The sequence below is a fragment of the Empidonax traillii genome, unplaced genomic scaffold (genome assembly GCF_003031625.1).
Source record: "Empidonax traillii isolate 1590-97213 ecotype Southwest subspecies unplaced genomic scaffold, ASM303162v1 scaffold1325:size547790, whole genome shotgun sequence".
In the NCBI taxonomy this organism is placed as follows: Eukaryota; Metazoa; Chordata; class Aves; order Passeriformes; family Tyrannidae; genus Empidonax; species Empidonax traillii.
In genome coordinates this window covers 528,846-547,790 of record NW_020956518.1, presented here as the reverse complement: position 1 = coordinate 547,790, position 18,945 = coordinate 528,846, and the positions used below count along the sequence as shown (strand labels likewise).

Here is an 18,945-nt window from a genome sequence, read left to right as displayed (position 1 = left end):
TTTTTTTGTTTAAAAAACAGTGTTTTAAATTCAGGGTTTAATTGAAAGTGAAGAGTAAATTTAGTAATTTCCAATAGCAGGAATACACATTCAAAGTCAGAAGTTCCACTAAAAGGACCTATTTCTACAAATTAATAGTTCCAAATGAAAACAGATGTTTGACAGAAAAACCTGAAACTACTCAGTTGATGGTTTTGCACCTGCAAATCCTTCACATTCTGACATTCCCCGAACTACAGTTATATTGTTTCAAAAATATGAAAGATGGACACTCTTCAGAACATTTTAAACTTGAGTGTGGAATGCATTTCTTAGGATAACATGAGACTCTTCCAGAAAAGGTTCAGCATAAATCCCATCTTTCATATTTTCATAACTAGGGAGTCCCCAGTTTGCTTTGTTTGTTTGTATGTTGTTAATTTAACCTTGTGACCACACCAGAGATTTAAAACAAGTTATGGAAAAGGGCTACAACATCATACAATAACCTCTAAAGGTTCTTTCATACCAATATCTGCAAAATTGATTTTAAATATCAGCTTTTTCACGTTTTCACCAACATCATGAAAATATCTCAGTTGCTGTAACATAAGATTCAGTATAACTTTTAAAAATCTTTATCACAGCCATTTAAGCTTGCATTCCCAATAATATTATCAGAGGAACAGAATGACAGAAAATGGTACAGATTATTTGAAAACCCTAAAAAGGGAAACCAATGAAAGGATATGAATTGGTCAGAATTTTAATTGCTGCTTTTCTGACTGGATTAAAAGGACCAAATATACACAAGGCGGGTGTAGCCGTTAACCGGAAAATAGTCCTCCTTTTATTTAGCACTATAAAAGTCTAAAAAGAAAAGATTCATTGGATATAAAATATTTAAATGAATAAAATTTTTTTCCATTTAGTTGTGGAGGGATTCCTATCACCTACTTTAAACACTCCAACAGGCAACACCACCACCTCCTTTGCAATCGCATGGGGGATATGCAATATAAATGTGGTACAACAAACAAAGCCAATGAGGCATAAACTAACAGAAAATTAATTTACAACAATGCAAATACATAGATTTATAACACAGAGTGCTGGAAATATCTCCAATATGCCTCCCCTAATTGGTATAATCTTTGGAATTCAGAGAAAGCATCTGCAATTCCAGCATGATCTACTCTGGGACAGGCACTGTTTATACCACAGGCAGTTCAGCCTCACAGGCATCATAGGAATTGCTCTGGAAAACAAAGTATCCCTTATCCCTGAATATATTTCCTGTAGAAGTGTATCAATCATGTGTAGTACGTTCTCATAATTTAATCTGACTGCTGACTGGAACTGAAGATGCATCTTCATGGCATAAAGCAGAGCACACCTTAGCACTCCTGGCCCAAAAGATGTCAGTAACATTGAAAGCCCTGTCTAGAGAACCATCAAAACACAGCATCTCCCAACTAGAGCTTCTACTACTTCCTAAGAGTTCAGCAGACAAAGTTAAATCAAAGAAATGCTTTGGGAAGTTTTAACCTTGTGATCACTGTAGTATGGATCCAAATCCTCCAGGGGTTCCCCAATGAGCTCTGGTGGAATGTCCCCATAAAGAGATGGCAGTTTTTTGAAGATTTTCAGATCAAGCTGGGGAGTAAGTTGTTCTTCTTCAACTCCTTGGTCCTTATTCTTCTCTTTTTCTTTCTCTGGCTGCTTTTTTTTCTCAGCAATTCTTTGCTCAATTGCTGCCAAGGACTCAGGGGTGAAAAGTCGAAAGCTGTTAGTTTCTGACCAAGACCAGTGATCCATTTTTCCTTCTGAATGTTTGTTTCCAGTGCTAGGGGCAATTGAAGTAAAAATTGTTAACAATTAGAAAATAACAGAAATAATACTCAACTTTAAACTACCATCTATTAGATAAATGATTTCTGACTTCTCTGAAATGCCACATCAAAATAGAATAGAATAGAGTAGAACAGGAATAGCCTATTTCAATTGGAAGGGATCGACAACAACCATCCAGTGCAACTGCCTGAGCAATTCAGGGCTGTAGAGTAATGGGTAGGGGTAAAAGTTAAAGGAAAATAAGAATTACAGAGGAGGCCCAGCTGCTGCTTCCCACGTGGAGCATGGTCACGATGCCCCACAATAGTTCCCCAAAAACAGTGATTAACACCTGTTATGGGGGGTGCAATGGAGAAGGGTGTGTCATGAAGGCACTACAGCCTCCCTCCATAAACATCCTGCAGGAATCTGAACGTGGTGACACTTTGTAGTTCAAAGAGCATGTTGTACCTGCCCACCAAGGAAGACAGATGCCAAGGACGACAACCCAATTAAGTATTTTTGACTAGAATCACTCAAATGCCACCTAAACCTAAAGAAATAGTATGAAACAAAGTTGGAAATGGAGGAAGGCTGGAGGATGATTTCCACCAATACTGCTGGATAATATGCTCCCTAATATATTGGTAGATTGTTTCATATTAGACTTTTGTTTGTGCTTGCTTTATAGTACCGTTAGATTGGTTTTAATATGTTTTTGCAGGCAGACACTGTCACCAGCGACCTATGACTCTTATTAACCTGCCACGATTTGTATTAAAAGGAGTGTTATTCTGTAAACTGTTAGGGTGAGTCCTCTGTAAGTGCTGACAGTTTGCCAGCAGCAGAACAACACACCAGAAGGCCCGCTGAGGGGCCTTCCCTGATAAAGGCATTTGAAACGCCCTCTGGTCTTGTGAATCTGTTTAGTGAAGAGCCCTCTTGCAGGATACCTGACAGACTGCTTTCATTTCCTCTGGGTCACTAACAGACGAATAAATCCATGTGGGTTGAGAAAATCCTCCCTCTCTAAGGTCTGGATGAATTCCCCCCAGCCTTTCATGTGACAGGCTGTGAAAGCCTGTTAGTAAGGGCACTCACTGTCCAAGTGTCTCTTGAGCACTGACAGGTTTCGGGTATTGATCAGCCCTCTAGGAAACCTGTTCAAGGGTTCAGTCACCCTCTTGGTAAAGAACCTTCACATCCTTCCTAAGAACCTTCACATCCTTCCTAAATCGTGGGGCCCAGAACTGCACCCAGTGCTCCATGTGAGGCCACCCCTGTGTTTGCTCTGTTTGATGGACCCAGGATATAAGGCAAAACCAACTAGAAGCTCATTCATTTAGAGGAAAGAGTAATGCAAAACAAACCCAACAAAGATCAACACCTGATTCTGTATCTACCCTGTGTAATTAGGTTACAGAAGTGATATTTTTTTCCTTTCCAGCTAGGAAGCGAAAAAATCACATCTCTGTCAGAACTCTGACAGCCATCAAGTTGTTTCTCTCTGTAGATGCTTAAAGTATCAGCAGCCTTGCACCTCAGTTGCTGTCCCTCTGTCCTTCCTGAAAACAGAATTTAGTTCCACATCTCCCACCCCTGTTGCTTACATGTGATCACAGAATGGAGTAATTGGAAAGGTCCCTGAGGCTCATCAGATTCTTCCCCTCTACAAAGCAAGGCCAACACTGAATTTGGCTCAAGGCTTTCTGCAGTTGCATTTTGAGAACATTCAAGGGGAACTTTACAGTGGCAAATCACTGTAACTCTTCAGTTACTAATTCCTGAATTTATCACACTATTGTAGATGACAGCAATTTACACGACTGCAGTTCTCATCCACAAAAGCTGAAAAAAAAAAAAAATGTACTCACCACAGGGCAGGATGACTTGTCCTTTGTGACTGATTACTCCAAATTAATAAACACTTTGGTCACCACAGAGTCTTTAAAATATTGCATTTTTGATTGCTGAGGTCCAGCTGTGCTGCTTCTGTTTTGTGAGTTCACATGTGGACCATGTAAGAGAATCAATACCCTCTTGTAACTACAGTGCTCTTCTTCAGATGCTGATATATTCCTTTAAAAAGAATATGCAAGCAACAATGATTGTGCAATGATTTAGTTTGGGTTTATGGGATTTGGGTGGTTTTTCTTTTCCTCCTCTGGGACCTTACACGCAAGATCTGATCAGAAACCACAAATCAGAGATTAGAATTTGCCATGGTAACAAAATGGAACCAAAGAACTGGTACTCTGCCAAACCAGACAGATCCATTTCCAGTTGAAAGCTCAAAAGATGAAGTGAAATTCAAGATGCTCTTTTTTGTTGTTGTTGTTTGTTGTTTTTTTCACTTTCAATAATTCTAAGATCAATTTGATCTTCAAAGCAATTTTAAGGACATCGGAGAAACTGAGCTTTTAGGGAACTACATTGACTGTAATAAATCAAGCAAAGAAAACTGTTTTAGCAAATACTAACATTGTTTTAGGATTAAGGATTTGGGAGCAGAATTTCTAACCAAAAAAGCAGTGATCAAGAGCAAAAAACCTTACACATTCCCTTCTGCAACAGTGACCAGAAGTCACAAGTGGACAAACATTCATGGACAAAGTGAAAGGATTTCTTCAATAGACCTGTACCAACCACATTCTGGTGCTCATTGAGAACAACAGGTTTTTTGGCTTTTCATCAACTGCCAAGTATTTACAGGCTGTGATTTGGGTTAGGAAAGAGGAAGCTAAGAATATGTGACTGAAAAAAGTCCTTGTGATACAGATGACTAAATCATTTCAAAAAGACAGAGTAACAACTGAGAATTCCTGAAGCTCAGCTGAACTCAGCCACCTCGTCATCGGCTGCTGAAGCAGCTGAATTTTTTAGTCAAGACACTGAGGTAAAGTGTTACCCTTAGAAAGAATTTCAGTCTTTGCATTAGACAGAAGAGTCTTCCCAGTTACTGATTCTGGGAGGGAAGACACAAAACCAGCGTTCCCAGAAGCAGTTGAAGGACAACTGAACACGATTTCTTCTAGAACCTGGGAGAACAAACTTGGGTGTGTAATTACACACAAGGAAAATGTAACAACACACTACCTAAGGATGCTTCTGAGGCAGATACAATGCCAGAGCCCAGATTTGCGATTTCCAGTACAGGACAGGAAAGAAATTCCCATTTAAATTCAATTAAGAATTGAAAATGCTACAACAGTTCTTGATAGCTCTGGTCCCGTAGCAGACAGTGGTCCATCAGTAACAGATACAAATGTGCTGAGGGGACCTTCAGGTACTAAAGTACCACTGTCAGCAGGGTCAGGGATACAAAAACACATCTTCAAATTCAACTTATTCTTTAAATGAAAGTGGCAATTACTTATTTCTCTCCTCTTGAGAGGCAGTGAACTCAGTGTACAGAGCTAGCCCTGCTTTGAGGTTTGTCTAACTGGCTTAAGGCTGACTTTGGGGACTGCAAAAATGACACAGAGGCTTTTCAAGACAAAACTCAAGGAATTCCACAGAGACTGATGAAATTTGCTGAACAAATGCTGTGCAAAGCAATAGAAAGGGGTGAAAAAGCCAGTCATTAAATGAAGCAGACATGGGGCACTACTTAAGTACAATTTGCTATTAAAATTTGCTAAGATAAAAGCTGGGCTTTAGGACAACTTTCTAGAAGAGCAAAGTAATGCCAAAAACCATATCTATTAATACAATGTTTCAGAGACACAATTTACAAGATGCTTCCTGAGGTAATGACTTATCACTAGAGATGATAACAGATTTAGACTATTGGATTGAGAAACAAAATACAAATTCAAGCCTTATACACAACTACTTCATTTGGTGTCATTTATGCAAATTTCTGAACTCCTTTCAGCTCCTTAAAAGCACGTAGAGTTCCTTTAAAGTTTGGCAAGGTAACAGCAATCAAACTATTGACCATTAGATCTCCAGCAGTCCATAACAGTGAAATTTCAACTCATAGAACTGCACAGGAAAACACAATCAAAAGTCAGTAAGGGGCATTTTGAGGAGTTTTTCAAGATAGGAAAACTAGTACAAACATAAACATAAAAATGTCCTTATTTGTGTTTCAATCTAGTTTTAGCACACATTATAACCACTTCTGAGTCCCAAACTATTTCTATCCATTCCCTTGTCAAGAGCCACCCACCCAGTATTTACTGTGAGCAACTGGATCTGAAAAGAATAAAGAGCAAACCAACTGCTTCGTTTGGTTTTAGGATGCTTTTAGTAGATTCTTCCACAAGGGAATAAAGATGTGTTTGTCTCTTCACCTAGAATAAAAAAAAAAAAAAAGAGAAAGCAGCTCAGAGCAACACCTTCGGGAACTGGACAGGAATTCTCTCTCTTCTGTGCTGTACAACACCTTGCCAAAAGCTACCGCTATCCCCTACTCAGTTTCCACAAAGAGTAAATACTTCTGCTCTCTGATCACAATTTTTAACCTTTCTCTCAGTCTCAATAATTATAAGCAGATCTAAGAGATTTTAGTCCTTTATAAAATTAAACTTGAACATGTTAGAGGACTACTGCTGTTTTATACATGCATGACCATTTCTGCAAACTAGCACTTTGTCTCTCACTCTCTACTTCCCACTTGCTCCCCCAACTCAAGAAAAACTTTGTGTTTGGATTGTTTGGATAAATATCTACCACTTAGTTGTTTTGAGGGGTTTCTTTTGGAGAGGTGTGGTTTGGTTTGGTTTTTTAACAGATGTAATATACAAAGTTATCTGCAACTTCAAAAAAATAATATACAATATAATAAAATATGTTATAATCTCTCATTACTTCTAAAATCAGAAATGTATGCAACAGGCTGGACTGTGTTCTTAAACATCCTGAAAAAAAAAAAAAAAACCACCAGCATTTTTGGAAAAAAGGCCTTCCAGACTTGTGTAGGTAAAGAAAATTCACTATGTCAAGATGAGTATAACTAAGATTAGAGTATTACAGTCCATTTGAGGAATTAGTATTTGAGGGATTAGTATTACAGCCAACTTGAGGAATGCCAAGCATAATCTGATATAATAAAACAAGACAAAAAGCAGTCAGTAATTAATATGAGAAATATATCGGTGTTTAGTAAAATGTTTTCTGGGCTCATGGATGTTATAGCAAGAGCTATACATTTACAGCAATAGACTACATTAAAGGCACATTTTGTTATGTAGATGCTCCCTGTATCTCAAAAAACCCCACATCTAAGACTTAAAAAACCCCTATGTGTACATATCTTTATATAGAGAGAGACTTGTATACATACAACCCTGATTATTTTGATCAAATATACTGTATTATCTAAAATAAGAAAACAGGCACTTGATATTTATCATAGTATAAAAATATTTGGCAAAACCAAAATAGTTACAACATCCCCTTCAAAATAAAAAACCTTCACACTGCTTTATGAAGCTGATGTTGACTTTTATCTCCAAAAAGACAGAAAAATCTTTGTTTTCTCACCTTCACTGTTCCATTCCCAAGAGCATCCTTGATCCCTGGCCATCTCTCATGCAGAAAGTTTTTTTCTGTCTTGGGATGCCTGGGGGAGGGATGGAAGGAGGAGCTTGCTTGCATTTCTGACAACAGTAAGTGAAATTTTGTGATCTCACTGGAAACACTGTACAAAAGGGAAAAGTGCTTGGGTGATACTTTTGAGGAATAATCACCAAAAGAATTATCCATGATTTTCTTTCTGCTGAAATTATAGTTACACTTATTAAAAGCAAAAAGAGATTTTTGTTTAATTGGAAATATACGTGTAAAATGTAAGAAAGCTAAAAGTTTGCGTTTTCAAATATCATTTTGAGGTTTTACCAGCTGAATTTTTAGGTATACATTAAATATTGGCACCAAATTTACCTTGTAGTAAAAGCTTTTGGTTAGAAATTAGAGTTATATATTACTGTATTTCATTCCTGAATTTCTATTTTTTATTGTTCCCAGGCTATGGTGTATGTTCATCATACCTTTTGCAGACAAAATCTGAAAGTCAAATATACTATCTCTATACATGATCAGAGCCCAGAATACATTCAGTATCACACTATGATATAACTTCCATTAAAAAATGCAAGCCTTGTTTAAGCAAAATAAACCCGACATAATTTATCCTTAGATCTGAAATTTTTTGTATTTATTTAAATAACTTTATAAGGCCTGCTAGCAACAGGTATTGGACAGTAACACACATACATTAGTGGCAAGCCCTCATGGTAAGTACAGTTACTTTTCTTAGTTACATCAACAGAATCCATTACTCTCTAAATTTTTTTTCTTCTTTATTGAGTAGGATGTAAATCTTTCCTGATGATAAGGGAGTTACTCTGGGTTTTGCTGGAAGAATTCTCATGAAGGAACTACACTGTCCTTAAAAACCAGGCTGCCCTAATGCAGCCAAACAGACAAACAGGGATCAAACACTTTGCTCAGTAGGTACCATCAGGGAAGGAAACAACTGAAAGTGGCTTTCAAAGAAATAAAACCCCAAGTGTTCTGTGGGGTAAGCAATAACAAAATATTTTAAGTTGCAGTGTAATTTATTTCTCCAGAAAGCAAGAGAACGTTCTTGAGATCAGTTCAATTAAGAGAGTAGAATTTTAAAGATCACTGAAGCATCACTATAATGGCACTGTAACTACCATGGTCAGAAGCATCCACATTTATAATGCTGCACCACCTAATACCATGAAATGCAAAAAAAACCTCTCTTCCTGCATGTATTTATTCTGCATTCATCTGTTCCTGTGAAAAGTGGGGCTCAGGGAGTAAAGACAAACCCCAACAGATCCTTCTTTGCACACTCTGATATCTACAACTTGAAAAGAGAGAGCACAGAGAACAAGATCTTCATCTGCAGCACTTTAGGACTTGCAGCTAACAGCAACACAATTAGACAGGTAACTTTTCTTGTGCTCCCATGGAAAATCTCCTTTCTCCTATTAAGAAGGCAGTTTCTGAAAGAGTCGGGAGGAGGCAGAAAGCAGAGACAGTTATGTCAGTTCCTCACAAATCCAGCACAATTTACCTCCTTTTCCAGTCTGATTGATACTTTCCCTCAACAGCTCACTGACCACAGAATCACTGATACAAGTGAGACAACTGAGTTTGAGTAAAAAAGTGTTTCACAGAGAGAAAACACACAAATTTATCAAAAGGTCAATGGAAAAATAAAACTCATTTTACTTACAGGCTAAAAACTTCCAGTAACTTCAATCATAACATTTGAAAGGAAAATTACCCGAGCCTGAGAAAAACAGTTCATGTTTTCAAGGAATGGATGCTGCAAAACAAAGTCATACCATCCACAACTAGATCATGTCATCCACTGATGAAAAACCCTATTGAATTTAATATAAATATCTTTTTGAGTGTTTTAATTTAGGTCGAGTCTCACAGAGACAGATCACAGCTGTTAATTACAGAGTTTATTGCACCTTCTGGTTATGGTTCAGTGCCCATTAGCCAGCACTGACCACAAGTGAGTCTGAGACAAACACAATTATGCCAGTGATCCTCCATTAGAACCACCATATTCAAATCACCATTCACAGAGAAAATCCCACAAAACACAGCTGAGAAAACTCAGCTGTGCACATAATAACAAAGAGGTATGAACACAGACATCCAAATATTCTCCTGAAAGCAAAACCTCAAACTCTGGAGAACAGGGAGTGGAAATCCTGTCTGAGGGAGCACAGGTCTGGTAGATCTTTTAGTTTTCTTAAGATATTTACCCTACAGGAACAGAGGATGTCTCTTTTGGGCATAATAAAAATAAACAGCAATCATAATAAAAGTAAAAAGCTTTTATTAACAGAAATCAGCTTTTAGTTTTGCCTCCCTACCACATGGAATGAAAAAAACCTTTCAAAGTATCTTTAAAACTAAAAATCAGAAAGTTTCATTAATCAGGAGGAACTGTTTAACTGTTCTAAACCTGAACAACTGATTGCATGACAGACAGATTTTCTCAAAAGAAAATCATAAAGACTTACAGATGAATGAGAGCTTTAATACTTTTCACACTGAAGTTAAAACCTGTCAAATGTGGACCAAAAGAATGGAGCAAGTATTCAACAAATGGACCATTAAGTACCAAAAGAGCTTGTGAACACTTGCAACCTTCTCAAAAAATTCAAACCCATTATTATCTCATCACTTTAGACCTTTGTTTTTGCATCCCCACCTGGCTCTATAAACATATAAAGCGTAGAGCATGTAGACATATGTACACAGATTTGCATAGGGCAATATTTCTTTATAACACAGATCTGAAGCACTGTAACAGTTATTAACTCTGATGTTTACAGCTCATAAATTATATTTCTTATAAATTTGTCATGAAGGAACTTCACTGCTCAGCAATAAAATGTCATACTCTTTGCTAGTTCAAGCATTTGCAATGGATACACTTGCAATGAAAATTATTTGCAGAGATTTCTGTTTACTGCAGCTGCAACTTCAGAGAATTTGCAATTCTCCTTCCTGTCCATAAAATCAATTGGCATACAGGGAATGCCATGCCCACAATTTGGGAAACACTATAACCTCTGGCATATCCCATTAAGAGCAATCTCTTAAGTAATGCACACACATTTATTCCAATACAGGCTCAAATGCATCCTTCGTGGGCTGAATTAATTCAATTGCTGGCCAGAAGCTTCAGGATTCCCCTTAAATGACTAATTTCAAGACCTAGATGAAATTCCAGGAATGTCTTACAAAATATCATAACCCTGGAACAAGAGTAATAAGGGACACCAGGGGAAAAAACAAACAAACAAACAAAAAAAACACAAAAAAAACAACCAACACAAAACCAAACAAACATGAAAAAGAGTTGGGAAATCCATCTTTGTTACACTTGGAACACAGAATAACTAAATATTACATATACGATAAAACAAAAACACTGAGAAACTAATATCATGTAAAATATCTGAAGGCATGAGTCTGTCAAAGAAGAATGAGGGACTCTGGCAAATAAATATCTGTGAGATAAATAAAAGGTGCACTCCAGACCACCTTAGGAAAGAATCTAAGAGTGTAAAGTATATGCTGTATTTGGCCAGACACTAATTTCTATGTTTGACATGTCCTTTTTTTTCATGCTGCACTATGAAATAAGAAATCACACAGGCATGAAATTTGGTATTTTGTAAATAGATAATTGACTTTACAGAACAACAGGAAATAGCTTTTATGGTAAGTACACATTAAATTCATTGTTACACAAAGTAGCTCTCTGCCTAATGATCTAATGTACACTGAAGAAGTCTGAAAATTATGTCAGTGCCTGAAATTCAAGTTATTCCCTCTGTTCCTTCTTAGTGTTCTGAAAAACAACATTAGTGTTCTTGAAGCTTTTTCATTTCTCAAGAGTAAGATGCTAAAAGCAAAATATTGCTGCTACAGTCTCTGAAAGATGTTCAGCATTTCTTTTCGTCTTGCTAAGACAGTTTACGAGGTCTCACCTTTTATTGCACGGCTCCAACCACAACACAACAATGAAATGACAAATGTAAGAGCCCTAGCCACTTGGTTTCAAACCTATTTGTTACTGTAACTCCTTGTAAAGTTAAAGTCTAAACTTCAGTATATCAGGAATGCAACTTGTAAAAACTATGTAATATCAAACAGCTTTACAAATTAAAAACCAACAAAAAAACCCCACAGAATCACAGAATGATTTTGGGCAGGAAGAGACTTTAAAGATCACTTAGTGCTAACCCCCCTGCCCCTTCCACTAGACCAGGTTCCTTGGAGCCGCATCCAACCTGGCCTTGAATATTTCCAGGGATGAGGTATTTTTCCTGGGCAACCTGTGTCAGAGCCTCACCATCTTCACAGGGAAGAATTTCTTCCTAATATCTAATCTAAACCTTCCTTCTGTCTGAAACCATTCCCCCTTGTCATCACTTGTCCTGTTTGGACATGGCACTGTTTGTAGATAGTCCTTCTCCATCTTTCCTGTCAGTTTCCTTCAGGCACTGGAAGGCCACAGTAAGGTCTCTGCTGTGAGTGCACATTGATGACATGTCCAGCCTCTCACCCATCAGCACCCCCAAGTCCTTCTCCAGAGGGCTGCTCTCGATCCATTCATCCCCCAGCCTGGATTGATACCAGGCATTGCCCTGACCCAGGTGCAGCACCTTGCACTTGGCTTTGTTAAACCTCATGAGGTTCACATGGGCCCACTTCTAGAGCTTATCCAGGTCCCTCTGGATGGCCTTCCATCCTTTTGGAGTGTCAACTGCACCACTCAGCTTGGTGTCATCTGCAAATCTACTGAGGGTGCACTTGATTCCTTTGTCTGTGTCATTAATGAAGATATATGTAGGGATAGATACAATTTTGGAACAATTTGTGACAGTAAATTAGAAACTCAGTTTTTGCTAGGAAGGCTTTCTACCTAAACGGTAACTCTTTCTCAAAGGCAATTTCAATGCTTTTTCCCCCTGCATAGCAATAGAAGTTGTGAGCCTCTCTCTGTGATATGTGAGAGGAGAGAGATAGTCCTGACATACACAGAGACCTTGAGAAGGTGGAGGAGAAACAGAGAAGATAAAAGGGGCCCTGAGGGGGCAGGAACTCACCTTTTTTTTCCTGGAGGCCCAATGTGCCACATCATAAAAAAGTGGTCCTTGTATCTGAAATAAACCTCTTTTTTAGTCCTTCTACTTCCTTGGAACTCTTGGGAAGAATACGTATGTTCACCTTGCAATTTTTTGGCATAGAATTGGCAGTTCCCAGAGTGGTTTTGGAGGAGATCAAGGACTGGGGGGGCCGTTTCAGTGGTACCCTGTGTCGCGAGACATCCAGGTGTCTCTCCTGGCAGCCTGGCTTGCCATGAGGTCTGTGACAGAGGCAGGCCAGGAGGGATGTGTTCTTCTGACCAGATTCAGAGCCCTAGACCAGGAGATTGTGTCTTTGTGGGACCAAGTAGCGGCCTGGGAGCAGCAACTCAGCGGCCTGGAGTGTGCAACGCTTGGAACATGCAGCGTCAGAGGCCTTTGGCCCGCACGGTCGGGAGCCGGAGCTTTTGGTGTCCCACACGGCTGTCACGCGGCCAGTGGATCAGGATGCAGGTACAGTCTTGCCTAGCCAATTTTTTGCCCTCATGGATCCCTCTGGGGGTCCAGAGAGGTGGGATAGAAGTATTTTGACGGAGTCTTTGGCCTCCAAAGTTGAATTTGGAGCTAGGCCCGCAGACGTTGGCCTAGTGCAAGCCCGACCCCCGATGAGGCTACTTTTGCTCAGTGGGACTGCAAAGGAGTGTTCTCTAGAGGCTTTGAAACAGTCAGGACGGAGATGGGGTCCTTGTCTGTGGGAATTTTTGCTCCTGGCAGTGGCCTGTGGGGAAGTACAGCCCCACCTCGCTTCCCCCCTCCTTCCCCCACAGTTGTTTGGAGCTGTCTCTCCTGGCGGGGACTGGTGGAGGGCTCTGGCTCTGCTGTGAGGTTGGTGGCCCCAGCCCCGCTTGCCCAGCTTCTGACACTGAGAAGGACTGTCTAGCTTGTTTTGTTTTTCTGGTGTGTGTTGGCCCCTTTGATGGATCTGTTTCGAGTGCTACTCGGGCAGAGATGATTCAGAGTGTTCCATTTTGGCCAAGGAGGGGGTAAGTGGCGGCCCTCAGCTGCCACGGTGGGAAGATAAAAACACCTTGGCCGTGTCTGCCAGCTCTCTTGAGCCTGCTTGGAACTCACATAGTGTTTAGGTGGCAGCTGTAATGTATGACCTTGTGGACACAACCTGGCATTTGCTTCTTGGCAGGTGCCTGCCTTAACCCACTTTCCCCCCTGCTTCTGTCAAGGCAGTGGTGATCCATGTCCCCAGCTTATTGATATGCAGTAGGGAGGTTCTTCTCTTGCATTCTTTGCTAATGTCTGCTTCTCACATTTCCTGTGTTTCGGGTGTTTTTTACAGCCCCCAAGACTTTCTCTGAGGCTGGGGGATGCTGGGCCTGTGTTTTGGGCTTTGGGCTTGCACTCTGATTGACACCCTGCTACGTATGACTGATACACAGCACCTGTGACATGTTTGCACCTGAGTGTTTTCCTGGTCCAGCTGCTGATACGCTGCCTTCTGCCTCAAAGCTACTACACATGCTGTTTGGACCTGATGACTTGTGCTGCTCCCTCATAACTGCCGAGCTAGCTGTGCTGGGAGGGACTCTGACATCAGCAGGACTCCACATGATGACTGAGGAGGCACCGTCTTGGTGATGCCTTGCTGTCTGAATGGTTAAATAGCACGGCAGGAGGACTGGGATTTTTGCCTCCGTGTGCCTTTGTAAGATGTTACGTTCTATGTTTTTGATATTATATAAAACAAATCATTTATTATTGTAAATGAACACATTAAAGATCTTAATCAGAATTATTTACTACACAATATAAACAGTGAAACTACTAGTAGTACAGTAGTATGGTGTAAGACAGGATAGTGCAGTATATTAAAGCAATTATTGAAGCAAATATATTAAAGCTAGTAATAAGAAAATAATTATTAAGTAGAGATTTGATGGAACTCACCCAGACCAACGCTCATGGGGAGATCTGTTCCACTCAGCCTCAAGGAGTATCCTTCAAGGGCTGTATCCCCACACAAGGGAGGAATCTCCACACATACACGTCAAGAAAGATTATGTTAGAAGAAACCAACTGTATGAAAGGGGACTGGACTATATAAAGTGATTGACTACTAGTCACAAATTTACAGGCCAGCTACCAGTTTATCTGTCAAATCCTGTTTCAAGGCAGGCTGTGTATTTGAAGTCTGGTGAACCAGGCTGGTTTTAGCATAATTCAACATCAAGACAGCACCCTGGCACCAGCAGTTGAACTTGCATGATAGTTTGCATTGTACGCGTTCTCTGATTGGATTTTAGGTCTTACGAGGGTGGGCCCTCCTGCCACACCAAATCACTTCTCTGTTCTCCATGTGCCTCCGCAGGGCTTCTAGGAGGATCTGTTCCATGATCTTTCCAGGCCCAGAGGTGAGGCTGACAGGTCAGTAGTTCCCAGAGGCCTCCTTTCTACCCTTTTTAAAGATGAGTGAAATTTCCCTTTTGCCAGGCACCTGGGACTTCACCTGACTGCCAGGACTTCTCAGCTATCATGGACGGTGACCTGGCAACCACATCAGCCAATTCCCTCAGGACTCTGGGATGCATCTCATCAGGTCCCAAAGACTTCTGCACATTCAGGTTCCTCAGGTGTCATGAACCTGATCCTTACTTACAGTGGGAAACACTTTGTTACAGCAGTGGGAAGCCTATGATTGAAGCTACTTTCTAGGGCAAATGCATTCATTTGTTTACTAACCTTTTTTTCAAATGAAAAATGAAGGCTGCTTTTGTTTAGTTTAGCCACGTGCTGGCTTCAGGCTAATGGTAATTGTCAAAGTGTTTCAGATGCTGTCATGCATAAACTGTGTAGTTCTGTTGGATTCTGGACTGGGGGAGAATGAGGCAACGTGAAGTTTTCTCTGGAAGTAAATACTGAGCAAAGTGCCTTACTGCATTCCAGTATGCATTAGTCCATTAGGAGGCCGATGACTTCTTTTCATAACACAATCACTTCCACGCATACTTCAAAGTAATTTCTTGTCTTCTTTTAAAGGTCTTGAAATTCTGCCAGTTTTGTGTTATTCTTTGGTAAAAATGAAACAATAATTTCATTCATAAACCCTAATCTTTGTTATCCATAATCACCAATGGATTATTTATTTAGTAAAAAGATAATATTGTGTCTTCAAGGGCAGTCATGATATTTTGTATATTTGATTTGAAATTTAATTTGTTTATAGAGAGAGAACCTTTGCTTTTTACATTTTTGTACAATTAAAAAATTTGGTTGCCAATTTCTTTTATGCATCAAAAAAGCTTTAGTGGATTGTCACTGCTATTTATGTCTATAATGCAGTGTTTGTTCAATTTATCAGATCAGTTCATCACTCTAAGGTGAAAAGAAGGTACAGTGATCCCATTGTATTGTTGCCTAAAATGGAAGAAGAGAACTTTCTGGACAATCAGTATTAATATAGATAGAGAGCAGTCTTTAATTAAAGAGCTTTGAAGCACACTAAACACAGAAGTGTATGATAATGTATGATACTGCATAAGAATCCAACAATTTTAGAACTCTAATTAATTATTAAATCAAATGGATACATCCAACCCAAAAATTGTCTGCCCCCATGAACTTCCCTCAGGTCCGCTCCTCAGCACGCCTTTCCAGAATTGAGTTGAAGGTCTCTGGAGCCCTTTGTACATCCTCATCATCACTCTCAGCGTCACATCCCTTCTTTGGAGCTTCTCCAAGGGCTCCAGGCCTTCTAAGTTGCTTTGTCTACAATGGTATCTTTCCAGGTACATGTCCCAAGCAAGATGCACACGCTAAAATCTTTTCCTTGAAAACAACATTAAACCAAACCGGAAAAATTTCGAGAATTTGATATGAAGTGTGAGGAAGGAGTTTCAGCTAACTGCTATTCTCAAGTGTTAGAAACTATACAGCTATATCAAAAATCTATTTGCTACAAGTCTTAAAAGTCCTAAGGCATCATACTGAACTCTAGCAGAATTTTTCCCAGGTATACATTGTGCATATTCTTTAGGCTGTGTATGTGCCAGTGTAAACATGCTATAGCAAATGTGTTATGAATTCTGCTCTCTTAGATTATTCAGTACATTAGATTCCTAAGTAAGTATACCTATCAGTGAGTTACTGTTGTGCTTATAGTAAACTCTAAATAATCTTTTGTTAAATTGTTTAAATTAGGCAATCAGTTAAGTACTGTTCAGTTCAAGTGCTGTTAAAACCTTTAGACCTAAGCTCTTGGTCAAGGCTGGGGCTAAGTTTGTCAAGAGAGTCCACTCTGAACATTGTGGTTTGATGGAAGAATCTCCCTTACTCCTTTTTGTCCTCATGCTTTCCCAGCCTCACCCTTTTCCCACCACTAGACTCCACATAGATTATTTTATGTTGATTTTAGTTTTAGACTGATTGATTTTAGATTTTTGTTTGATCTTTCTAGTGACTAATTTAAATAATCTCTGGGGACAAATTCTACTCAGCGTTTGGGCAGCAAGGTATAGTGGCTGTTGGCTGAAGTCTGACCTACGAATCTCTTAACTTTTGAAAGCTCCTGCATAAACCCAACTTCCCTGAAACCTGGAGATGAATCTGCATGGCCCTCAGTAAAACTGTAAAAAAGAAGAAACCACAGAGAAGACTCACTGGAGTGAGACCTGATCAAAACACGGGGATCCTCCCTTCCAGGACAGCATTACGCTTCCTGAAGTAGGTGTCAATAACTACAGTATCTCTGTTCTCCAAATATCTCCAAGGCAACTCCAAAGCTGAAGGGGACCAATAGCTGAAATGAATGCTACTGATCAGCAAAGACTCTGGGATAGGATCTGTTGGTTATCCTGAAGGCAGTCTGTGTTCTCAGAAGCAGAAGAGATGGGCAGCTCTGCATGTGCCAGGCCCATTTTAATTTTCGTCTCTGGGAAGCAAAGAGTCTTTTCTTGGAAGATGAGACAGAGAGACTTCAGAAAGTAACTTTGTAATGCCAACTGAAGCCAGTCTAAGTCAGACTTGCTATTAACTGGTGGCAATTAACAATAGCATTTAAACACAGTTGCTCCATCTTTGTAACTTTTCCCAGAAATATCGAACTGTTTGTTCTACTTGGTTTCAACACAATATGATAATGTGACAAACTTCTCTATCACTTTGAGCTGCAATGTTGACCCCTGCCTAAAGATGCTCCAGTTGTTGGGTGTGCTATTCCTATGGGAACCTTCTAAATGCGAGTTTGAGAAGCACATTGTGGTACTTCTTCCTGCATGACCGAAGTTCTGGGGATGTTGGGACAGAAAGTTTACCTCACTTGTGGCTTTGGAAAGCGATGGTGTTGATGACACACTTTTCAAGCACAATATTCTGTTGTGTTCAGGGAAAAGGTGCCCTGATGGGACTCTCCTTTTGGTACCTTTCATAGAATCACAGAATGGTTTGGTTTGGTTTGGTTTACTTTGGAAGGGACCTTAAAGATCCTCCCGTTCCCACCTCCCTGCCACGGGCAGGGAACCTTCCACTGCAGGTTATTTTTTTCCAAATAACTTAAATACAGGTGGGCTCTCCTTGAGTCCTGAAGAAACACTGGATAGTGCAAACATTGCAAGGTTAGCAGCAACTGAGGAACTCCAGAAAATTTTTCAGGGATACAGGGCTACACAAAAGGAGGAAGAACTTTTACTTACCAGAGGTCAGGTGCATCCTATTTCTACACAGGAAAAGTGATAGATGGAAATGCAAAATGAAGGTCTGCACCACTGTTGGAGGTGGCCCAAGAGATTCCTATGAATGGTGGAGGAAGCTCACTGAAGAGAGGATGAAGGCAGAAGAAGCAGCTGACACCGAGTGCATCTACGCTGTGATGCATAGGATGCAGACGTCCTGAGGGCAAGAATTGTTTAGTTCCAATATTATGTTCACTATAAGATGTTCTACAGTTGAAGAGTTGTAATGTTTATTGATATAATAAGTTTATTATGGTTATGTATTATTCCCTCTCTTGTACCCCTGTTATCTGCTCCCACATGTTCATCACAGTGTATAGACTTCTTAAAGAAACTCTACATTACCCCAGAAGCGCCTTTTGGGCAATTGTGGCACAAAGAAGATGGATGTCACCGCTCTCCTTTCAATCCTGCAATTGCATGCTAAGGCTATTTTAGTGCTTCAATACTAAAGCATTGGTCAGACTTCAAAATTTGGTCTGTTGTGAATTCAGGTGTTTTGCATGTTTCTGAGGTAAAATAATCCCTAAGGCTGTGTTCATGAGAGGTATGATTTTGCCCAAAACTGCTGCCCTGAAAATGTTGCCGTTTAAAAAAAAAAGTGTTCATCTTTGAAGTATTTCTAATTATGATCCAGGGCAGAGAACCTGGTGTTGCATTCAAATAATTTTAAATTGCAAAGATACATTGATTAATGTTTTAAAGTCTTTTATCTGGCTTTTCCAGTCTTTCTTTCTTTTTCAATTTGCAAGAAGAAAGCATTCTTATCTCTTGTCTAAGAAACATTTCCT

The 18,945-nt window shown here is 39.7% G+C and overlaps 1 protein-coding gene across 2 annotated transcripts in view; it reads right to left on the bottom strand.

Moving 5' to 3' along the window:
• Positions 1–665: 665 nt before the first annotated feature.
• LOC114069652 (sodium channel protein type 11 subunit alpha-like) overlaps positions 666–18,945 on the bottom strand; it is a 53,559-nt gene continuing 35,279 nt past the window's right edge. The window contains exons 1-3 of one of the 2 annotated variants that reach the window (XM_027906594.1): positions 5,987–6,103; positions 1,528–1,825; positions 666–849 (exon numbers count right to left, since the gene is read on the bottom strand). In XM_027906594.1, the coding sequence (XP_027762395.1) occupies positions 703–849; positions 1,528–1,797 (417 nt within the window). In that variant the 5' untranslated portion in view covers positions 1,798–1,825; positions 5,987–6,103 and the 3' untranslated portion in view covers positions 666–702. Of the gene's footprint in view, positions 850–1,527; positions 1,826–5,986; positions 6,104–18,945 lie in introns of those variants that run through there. The other variant, XM_027906593.1, reaches the window with a different exon arrangement.